Source organism: Varanus komodoensis, unplaced genomic scaffold (assembly GCF_004798865.1).
Source record: "Varanus komodoensis strain SLA01 unplaced genomic scaffold, ASM479886v1 scaffold76, whole genome shotgun sequence".
Classification (NCBI taxonomy): Eukaryota; Metazoa; Chordata; class Lepidosauria; order Squamata; family Varanidae; genus Varanus; species Varanus komodoensis.
In genome coordinates, this window is record NW_025336429.1 from 2,594,721 (window position 1) to 2,605,353 (window position 10,633).

Below are 10,633 nucleotides of genomic sequence, written 5' to 3' on the forward strand. Positions count from 1 at the left end.
AAAATACAAAAAATACACTGAGATACAAACATAATAATATAAAATTAAAATTAACAGTATAAAATACGTAAATAAAGAATATAGGAGGAGAAAAGAGAAGGAAGAAGAAGTTGCCCTGGCCAGATCATATATTTTAACAATTAAAATGATGTTTAAATAAAAAGGTCTTTACCTGGCGCCGAAAAACCAGTAACGACGGTGCCAGGCGGACCTCTTTGGGGAGTGAATTCCATAGCTATTCCAGCCCCCTGGTTATTTGTTGTCCTTCCCTGCACCTTTTCCAATTCAACAATGTCCTTTTTGGGTAAAACAACCAGAACTGAACACAAGATTGTGTGGTCATACCGAAGGGAAGTAAGATTTTGGCAGTTCTATTCTCAGTCCCATTCCCAGTGATGCCTAGTATGGACTTGGCCTTTCGTGCACAACTTCACACTGACTCTTACGAAGGGTTTCCTTCTTTACAGGATTCCTATAGTGCTCTTTAGTGAACAATATTCCTGAGCAATGAACAGTAAAAGAAATCAAAATACAGAATTAAAATATTTCAAATCCAATTGTGTCAATAAAGCCATGGCCTGTGAGTCAGGGAAGTTTGTTTAAATAGAAATATCATCGTAAATGTCAAAAACAAAACAAGACTGGTGCCTGTCTGATATAAAAAACCAGTTCCCCACAGAGGGGCCAACACAGTGAAGGCTCTGCTCCCCAGTGGACACCAAAGAGATGACAGGACCCTGTGGAACCACCAGGAATACTTCATCGGATTATCCGTAGGACCAGGCCACGGACAGGCACACTGCAGGAACGAAACACGCTGTGTAATCAAGTCAACTTTATTTGGAAACTAAGAAACACAAACGACGGGAAATGTTCCAATCAGGGTTGGCTCTTCTCAGCCAGGAGCGCAGTGATTGCATCGCGCACCACTTCCCCCTCTTCCACATCCCTGTTGTTACACGGACAGGATTCCTCCTCGTTGTAGTCGGGTAACAGTATATGGTCAGGGATGTCCAAGCCTTCCTGCAGCGCATGCCCCTTGGTCTCGCAAATGTTGTGCAGGACGGCACACGCGGTCACCACCGGCACCACGTTCTCTTCCGCCACCGGCAGCCGATTGGTGAGGCACTGCCACCGGGCCTTCAGCCGGCCAAAGGCCCGCCCGACCACGTCGTGGCAACGGGCAAGGATGCTGTTGAACAGGGTCTCCCTCGGGCCAAGGTGGCCTTCGTAGGGTTTCATGAGCCATTTCCGCATGGGGTACGCGCCGTCGGCAAGGATTAGCGCCGGCACCTCTGTGTCCCCCAGGGTGATAACGGGGTTCCCCGGAACAAAACTGCCGTTATCCATGCCCTGGCAGAGTGCAGATTTCCGGAAGATGGACACGTCGTGGTGTTTCCCGCTCCACCCGACTTCGATGTCAATAAATCGGCCCGTATGGTCCGTTGTTCCTTGGAGGAGGATGGAGTGGAATTTCTTGCGGCTGGCAGACTCCTCTGCCTGGCCCGTAGGGGTCACAATGGGTAGAAGCGTCCCATCCATGACACCAATGCAGTGAGGGAATCCCAGCTCCTTAAAACCATCCATTATCTGCAAGGAATAAGCAAAAATCCATGAATGAAAAAAAAACATTTGCCGCAAGGAACCCTGTATTCTTTTTTTATTATTATTATTGATTTATATCCTGCCTTTTTCCTGCAAAGGGCTCAAGGCAGCTTACATCTCCTCCTCCATCTTATCCCCACAACAACAACCCTGTGAGGTGGGTTGGGCTGAGAGTCTGTGACTGGCCCAAAGTCACCCAGTTGGCTGCATGGCTGAGCGGGGACTGGAACCCGGATCGTCTGAGTCCCAGTCCCATGCTCTTCACCACTACACCACACTGGCTTTTGAAAAGGATAAAGCGGGAGTCATTAATTAAAAAGGGATTTTTAGTGGAGTGGGGAGGTTATCGCAACCATAAATAAATCCCTAAAAGGTGCTTATATACAATAATGAACACATCAAAGATTTTGTTGCTTTTCAATGCTGCACAAAAGAATATTTAGCACAGCTATGCAGATAAACCCTGTTAAAAAACAGAAATGTGGCAAAATAAGATAACCGTCACAACAGGGTGTTTTTCCACACGAGAAAATTTGGTTGGCCCACTTCAAAGAAATGAACAGGTGTAAGACAAAGTGTGCCACATGCATAAAGGTAAACATTTAAATTATCCTTTAAAAATATTAAGATGACAAAATAAGAGCTCTCTCAAATAATGTTGGCTCTCTCTTTGGGCGAGTCCTGGGCCCAGTGCTCTTCAACATCTTTATTAATGATTTAGATGAGGAAGTACAAGGACAGATAATCAGATTTGCAGATGATACAAAACTGGGTGGAATAGCAAACACCCTGGAAGACAGAATGAAGTTCCAGGGCAATCTTGATAAACTTGAACGCTGGGCTGAAAGCAACAGAATGAAATTCAGTAAGGACAAGTGCCAAGTCCTCCACCCTGGAGAATACAAGATGGGGAATATGTGCGCCAAGAGGACTGAAAAAGAAAAACATTTTGGAGTAATTGTGGACAATAGGCTAAACATGAGCCAACAATACAATGCAGCCACCAAAAGGGCAAATGCCATTTTGGGATGCATGAACAGAAGTATTACTCTCAAATCATGAGAAGTAGTAGTTCTCCTATACTCTTCACTAATCAGACCTCATCTGGAATACTGTGTCCAGTTCTGGGCACCAAGTATTAAGATAAGATGCAGGAAAATTAGAAAGGCTCCAGAGGAAGGCAACAAAAATGATGTGAGCCGCCCCGAGGCTTCGGCGAATGGGGCGGCATAAAAATGTTTTAATAAATAAATAAATAAAATAAAAATGATCAGGGTTTAGAAATCCTGCCCTATGAGGAGAGACTGAGAGAACTGGGCATGTTCAGCCTTGAGAAGAGAAGGCTGCGGAGGGACATGATATCCCTCTAAAAATACCTCAAAGGCTGTCCCAAAGAGGAAGGTCAAGATCTCTCCTTGCTGATACCAGAGCATGGAACATGGAATAATCAATTCAGGTTGCGACAACCCAGGTTCAGGAAGGACATCAGGAAAAGCTTCCTCACTGTCAGAGCAATAGGACAGTGGAACCAGCTGCCTGGAGAGGCGGTGGGCTCTCCCGCACTGGAGAGGTTGAAGGGGAAACTGGGCAGCCATCTGAGTGGGATGGTGCGACTTGGTGTCCTGCACCAGCAGGAGGTTGGACCTGATGGCCTCCTCGGTCCCTTCCCACCCCGCTATTCCATGACTCTTTCAGCTTACCTTCTGGTAGTCTCCCAAGTAGACGATTCGGTGGGCAAGCCGATGTTTGATGGCGAAGCAGACCTCCAAGACGATCTCTCCTACGGTGGATCTCCCCACCCCAAACTGAGTGGCAACCTCGCGGTAGCACTCCAGATTCGAGAGCCACCAAACAGCGATGGCCACGCGCTTCTCCACGGAGATGGCCTCCCGCATGGTGGTCTTCTGCCGCTCCAGCTGGGGCCGGAGCATGTCCGCGATTTCAAAAAGAGTGCCTCTGCTCATGCGGAAGTGCTCGATCCACTTTTCGTCGCCCGAGTCCGCCTGAACAAAGTTCTCCCACCAATTGCGGCTGGTCGTGGGAGACACCCACCAGCGCCGGGGGATCGGTCCGCTGTCCAGCAGCGCGAGGAACGCCGCGGCCCGTTTGGTCCTCCTTTTGCGGAGGACGCGGTGGCTCCTGTTAGCTTTCAAGAAGTACTTCCGGAAAAACTGGCCGATCAGTTCTCTCCGCCGCTGCTGCCTGCCAATGCTGAACAGGTAGGCATTGCACAGGCTCAGCGTCGAATGGAACACGACCCGCAGGGCCTGGGTGTAGAACTCCAGCTGAGGGAGAAGCGAACGAGGATCTACTTTGACCAAACACGGATACTGGGTGTTGTGCGAATGGTCCTTAGACGTTTCAGAACGGCACACTTCCGCTGCAAAAAAATAAAAATATGAGGGTGAGTTCAGAGTGGTACTTATAGTTTGTTTGGGTTTATTGTTTAGGGTGGGGAGTGATCAACACCAGACTACAGAAATCATAGACTGCTGATGCTGGAAGCTGGAAAATGGAGCTCCCACTGCGCAGTGCACAGAGGTTTTTCATTTTCAAGAGAGACAAGCTATTTCTTTCCCTGCAGTGCATTTAAGTGCGAGCTGCAGGGATGTCTGACCCCAAGCCAGGCCTCTGGTATTGTCCACACCAAGGATGCTGAACCTCTCACCAGCCCAAGGACCAGATTCCCTTTCAGAAAAGCTCCTGGGGCGGCATAAGCTGCAAGGGGAGGGCGGAGGGATTGAGTCTGGGATCCCCCTGCCCAACGTTGTAGAAGTGTCTGCAACTTTGGGACGGGGCTTCTGAAAAATCCAATGGTCCCCCATGATGCTTTTCAAAGACCAAAGGAGTGCTCTCTAAGGGGGCAATCATCTGGGCTCCTGACACTGCCTGTGGGGGCCACAGGAGTTTTCAGAGCTGAGGGGGGTCAAAGGCCAAGTCCGCACCCAACCCTGCACAGCCAGCATGGAAAGAACTGAGCCATCCACCCCCACGAGGACATGACTGGGCCTCAGAGAGGACAAAAAGGAAGGGCGCCGTGGTGCCACTTCCTGTCCACACTCCGGGCTCCCGGTGCTTCATCTAATACCATCACACCTTCCTCTGCACAAGCGCAGACTTTCTCCGCACAGTTCTGAATCAGGCAAGGCACCGTTCTGGGCTGCGTCCAGCGTTACGTCTACCCAAAGGAGAATGGCAGAGGTCCGTCTAACACTTGATGCCGCTCTCTGTGTGTTGCGGTAATTTATTTCACTTTCCTTCCCTGGTATCATTCGCATCAGTAACCAATACTCACGTTCACCATCAACGGTTGGGAAGGAAATCCTTTCCTGGCATCTTTCTGGAAAGGTCTCAATTTCCAATTCTGCCATGGGACTTTCCAGTCGAAAATAATTTTCCCAGCTGATCAAAACCCCATCATCTTTGAGATAAAACAGAGAGAGGGAATTCTTAGAAGTTTGTGCTCATTCAAAGAGAGCCAGTTGAGGATTGTATTTGTACAACACTGGAGGAACAAGGAAATACCAACTGAAGAAATTATTTTAAAGAAGATACTCGACTGTGCAGAAATGGACAGACTGACTTTGTCTCTTAAGGAAAAAGAAGGCGCATATTACTGCCAAACGTGGGACTCCTTTTATCAACGGCTAGAGAAGTGGGATTATACTTTGGGCTGAAATATACATTAATTGTAAAGAGAATAAGATAATCTAGTATGTCCGACGTCTTTTGAATGATTATTTGTTTTATTGGTAGAAAAGAATAAAAACTTGAAAATAGAAGTTGGTAGAAAAAGAGAGCAGTTAGGCTTTGGACTAAGACGGGGGAGGCATAGGCTCTAGTCCTCCGACATGGTGAAGCTCAATGTGATTTTGGGCCACCTGATGAATTTCAGTTAAGCTGCTGCGAGGATAAAACGGAGAGGAAGAGAAGGATCCTGTGAGCTACCTTGGGATTCTTGGAGGGAAAAGTTAGGATACAAATGTTATAATGACTGTACCGGTAAGGAATGCGAAAGTAGAAACTTTCTAGACAGGACACAGGGAAACGGAGAGGTATTTCTCAGTGGACAGCTGAGATCAATATTCCACAGGCCCGATAAATACAACACAGACCCCTTCCATTTTCTTCTCCCATTCCGGTAGAGAACGGGAAACCTGAGAAGATACCATGGGAAAGACACAAAGCCAGGAGAGAGATTGTCCGAGAGAATCCAGCCACTTCCCTGGAAGAAGAGACACTGAAATGGGGAACACCTGAAATGTTGCAATTCTGCTCACTTCTAGGGACGCACGGGTCCTGGTACACCCTACCTGATAATCTCTCCTCTTCTGCAGCTCCCCAGACAAGGTGGTCCTTTTCCTCTTCTTCTTCCAGCCAACAGATGAGGTCTGGTTTCGAACTCAGAAGCGCTTCTGGAAACAAGCACACAAGAAGGTATGCATTTCCTCCCAACAGGTGACAACACTGGCATCTAACCCAGGTTGTCGCCCTCCAGATGTTTTGGCCTACAGTGGCCATGAGTCCAAACCACTGGCTGTGCTGGCTCTGGGGCTGATGGGAGCCGTAGGGCAAAATAGATGGAAGCCTGCAAGATCTAAATGAGGGTTTTGTGCAGGGTGCAGAACGGTTCCGCCAGAGGGACAAAATCCCCTTTGGAGAAGCAATTACGGGCCACATTGACAAAACTAGGAATACGTGGTAGGTTCAAACTCTTATGGTACCGAAGCCTTAGGTGAGGAGGCAACTCAGCCTTTTGCAATGAGAGAGGGAGGGTGTTGCGTGTGCGCCAGTCCTGGGAAAGGGCGTGGAGAAAGAAGAAGGGCCGGGAACCTTCCAGGGAACCCCGCGAGACTGAAGGCCACCCTGGGGAGCTAGGCAGGCCATCTTTGGGACTGGGTGCCCACACTCCACAGCCAAGGGTCTCCCCTCTGCTAAGAGACCTTGAAATCCATCCTGAACAGGGGAAACAGACAGAGGATATCAAACATCTGTCCAGGAGCTTCTCCGTGGGGCACCCCTGTGAGGAACGGGTGGAAGGACACAGCAAAGGGCCTCACCTAAAGAAGTCAGTGCCTCATAATTCTCCAGCATCACCGCCTTATACAGAGCTCGCTGGCCCCGATCCAGCAAGGCCCACTCCTCCTCAGTGAAGCGCACGGCCACCTCCTCGAAGGTCACCAGTCCCTGAGAGAAGAGGGGGAAATGGCTGGTCCTGACCACTTGCAAGCAGCATGCAAAAGCGACCTCCACCTCCGCCGGCCATCTGAAGGGAGCTGAGGCAACTCTGGTTGGACTCTAGGTCCCATCATCCCCCATCAAGTTCAACCAAAATCGTTGGTGTGACCGCACTAAGAAGATTGTGCACAGTTCTAGTTACCTTACTTAATAAGATTAATAATAATAACACTTAAATTGCTTATTGAGCTGAAAAAGTAGACAAAAATGATCAGGAAGCTGGAAAACCATGTCTGGTGTGGAGGAAGCAGAGAGAGAGACATCTTTCTCCCTCTCTCCTAACACTTGAACTCAAAGGGTCACCCCATGAAGCTGATGGGTGGCAGGTTTAAACAGTGTAGAGCGGAACTGCGGCATTGGCTGCCACGGGAAGTGGTGGTGGCCACCAATCTGCGTGGCTTTAAAAAGGGCCTGGACAGGTTCGCGAGGGAGGAGGCACCCGTGGCTACTAGCCCTGCTGGCCACGTGCTCCCTCCTTCCCCAGAGACGGCCTGCCTGCACACACCCGTTGCTGAGGAGCCGGGCAGGAGGGGGTCTCACAGCCTTCCTGCTGGAGGGATCCTGGGGGCAGCTGGTTTGCCACCGTGTGTACGGAGCGCTGGACTGGATGGACCTTTGGCCTAATCCAGCAGGGCTGTTCTTACGTAACTATGACTTAAGCTGCATGGGGTGAATGTAGAGGACCTCACTGCATTTTTCCATGGGGTTCCTAGAAGGAAATGGGCCAGAGGTTCTTAGAGTAAAAGGAGGCGCCGTCCAAGCTGCCCGGGCCGTTTCCCTGCCTTTCCCGCACAACCGGTCGCCTACCTGAGCGGCTGCTTCTCCTCTGATGGAACATAAGGACGATCCCAAACATCTCCCTGACGCCATTCCACTGTCTGCGGGGCTGAAAAAGTTCCCACCCTTAAGTTACTACTACCATATTTATAATACAATAATATAGATTATTAATACTTCAATCAAAAGTTAACCTTTTAAAAATCTAAATACGCACATGCAAGCAAAAAGATCGCACCCAGTTTAAGTCTAGTTGTCAACATGTACACTCAGCATCTTCTTATCCTTTACTTGACAGTATGGCATAGTGGTTACACTGTTGGATTGGGATCTGGGAGATCCAGTTCTCGTCCCCATTCTGCCACGAACCTCCCTGGGTGACTTTGAGGCAACCCCTGAGCTGCAGCCTACCCTTCCTCACAGGGCTGTTGTGAAGATAAAATGGAGGGGAGGATTCTATAAGCTGCCTTGTGTTCTGTGCAGGAAAAAACAGATCAAAATATAAGCAAGATGTCAAAAAATATAAGTGGAATCTCTGGGTTGCTGGGAGATTTTCTTCAGGTTGCTTCACAAGAGCAAATTCTTCTCTTCCCCACGATCCCTTGGGAAGGATTGGGCAGGCATTGCGGCATATGTCTCTGATTTGCCACAAAATATAATCATGCAGAATATCAGGGTTCTCCAACATGTGGCCCCTGAATGACAGTATGGCTATAAACACGTTTCTCAGACATCAGGCTCCCTGCCTCTCCTGACTGTATTTCTTAAGAGTTCAGATTTGCCAACCCAAGCAAATTTAGAAGAAAAAAAAGACAGGCCTATTTCTCCCTGCCTAAACATGCATGGGATTATACCATGATTTTTTTAAAAAATCAGCTCTTACTTGCTGCCAAGTAAAATACCACCTTCCAGTGCCACCATTACTTGGCATCAAAAGGCTATTTTTGTTCGTTTGTTTCGCTACTCAAACCTGACCTCTCCCTACTACTTCGGTTCTTTGGGGGCAATGATGTGTCTCAGATTATTTATCTCCACTTGCTGTTGCATCTTTGACATCTCCCAGAAACAAAGAAAAGAAAGCAAAATTAATTCTTCCTTTAATAATGCACAGCTCAGCAAGCAACAGCCCCAATTCAACCCGGGACAGGTTTAATGGTCTTCTCCCCACCCATTCTTTCCATGAAGCTCACACACACACACAAATCCCGCCTTGCAGGCTGAGCAATCATTTTCCCCTACTCCCTGCCAACAGCCCTGTTGTTTAACCCCTGGGCCATCTAGTCTTGCCAGCAGCCCACTAAGAAAAGGCAGAAGCCAGGCCTGCAGCAAAACCGTGCCTTTTGATGTGCCTGCCAGCCATGCCCTCTTCCAAGCATCACAGGCCCTTCTCCTGACTTTCCATTTTTTTAATTCCCCCATTTAGCCCTCTCCATTTTATTGCATTCCTGCAAAGCTTTAGCTGCCCCCCCCTCCCCCCCCCCCCCCCCGCCAGCACATCCAATTCTTCACTCTGTGCTGATTGACAAGTCCTATTTTGGAAACATGGAGAACCACCGTCAGAGAACAGAGTAGTATAATAGTATTACCAACCAGCATTCCCCAAGCATATGACTCCCAGAATCCCTGGCAATCAACCATGGTGGCTGGGACTGATGGGAGTTGGAGCCCAAGACCCTTGAAGTACAACGGGGTTGAGAAGACTGTTACAGAGGATTTCAAGTTCTAGAGGAAATTTCTTTTCTTGAATCGTCACATGAAACTACCAGTATGTAACAATCATAATCTACGGCCTTCCTTCAGGGTGGCAAAAAGGAACATGTCTTTTTGGTGGTAGCCCCCTAATTAGGGTGGAGGCAACACCCCTGCAAGGCCTGCCTGGCACCAACTTTCTTTTCTATTCCATGTCAAGGGAAGAACTTCCTCTACCCTAAGGAAGCTGGAAACATATGAGTAGGGTTTTGATCTGTCCATGGGATATTCTTTGGATATTTATGCATCTGCTTTCTCAATATGTTTTTATAACTGCTTTTATATTATGCACAATACTGGATTTTTAAGATATTTTAATCGTTGTAAATCACCCCTAGAACTTTGGCCCCTGGGCAGTACACAAAGGTAATTAATGAAGGAAGAGGCTGAAAACAACCAAAGAAATTCTCCCGCGCTTTAAGGAGCAGTGGAATTGTTCCAGGGTTGGAGAGATCACCCAAACACGGAGGGAGGGAACACAGTCAATGGTTCATCACCGCCAGAAGCTACTTCCAGTGTCATACGCATGAACAAGCACCCTTGATCCCCATGTTCCCACCCGTTGCTGGGGAACATGGGTAGGAGGGTGCCACTGCATCCGTGAGTAGCCGGTTGGCCATGTGCGCACGCAGTACTGCATTAGCTGAACCTCGGCCTGATCCAGCACCCCGCTTCTTCTTTTCTTCTCCCGCACCCCCCTCCACGAAAGCTTGAACTACAACTTCTATCATCCCCCAACCATGGGAGTTGGACTCCAGCCCAGCTTGCGCGCACCAGGGTGAGGAAACCCGGTCGAAATAAACCCCGGTGGTCTACTCTAAGTAGGAACGAAGACCGGGCACAAGCTCAGGAGTCCCCGCTCCGGTTTTCTGCACAGCCCCTAGTGCCGCCAGATGCGTCGGAACAGCGTCCCGTCCCCACGCCCTCGCTGGCCGGGAATGATGGGAGTTGCAGTGCAAGACCTCGCGAAGGCGCCCGGATGGGGAAGGCGGCCCGACCTTTTCCCCACCTGACGGGAAGCCTCCAGGCCACCGCGATTTCCCGACCCCGCCGGCATCGTGCGCCTTTTACCTGGCGGAGGCCTCCAGAAATCCCGCAGGCTCGCACAGCCCCTTTGCATTTTCCGGGGCGGGAGCTGCGGGGCAGGCGAGCGAGAGGAAAGGACATCCCCCTTTCGCCCCTTTCCCTTCTCCTCCGGGAATCTGAGCCTGCCGCTTTCAGCCCCCTATTCAGACAGACGCCCGACGACTCTCCGCGCCTCCCA

At 49.3% G+C, this 10,633-nt stretch overlaps 1 protein-coding gene across 1 annotated transcript in view; it reads right to left on the bottom strand.

The window, feature by feature from the left end:
- LOC123035070 overlaps positions 1 to 10,620 on the bottom strand; it is a 23,224-nt gene extending 12,604 nt beyond the window's left edge. The window contains exons 1-7 of the mRNA XM_044452910.1: positions 10,441 to 10,620; positions 7,651 to 7,729; positions 6,666 to 6,792; positions 5,919 to 6,020; positions 4,901 to 5,026; positions 3,306 to 3,985; positions 901 to 1,590 (exon numbers count right to left, since the gene is read on the bottom strand). Coding sequence (XP_044308845.1) covers positions 901 to 1,590; positions 3,306 to 3,985; positions 4,901 to 5,026; positions 5,919 to 6,020; positions 6,666 to 6,792; positions 7,651 to 7,713 — 1,788 coding nt within the window. The 5' untranslated portion in view covers positions 7,714 to 7,729; positions 10,441 to 10,620. The remainder of the gene's footprint in view (positions 1 to 900; positions 1,591 to 3,305; positions 3,986 to 4,900; positions 5,027 to 5,918; positions 6,021 to 6,665; positions 6,793 to 7,650; positions 7,730 to 10,440) is intronic.
- Between the last annotated feature and the right edge of the window lie 13 nt (positions 10,621 to 10,633).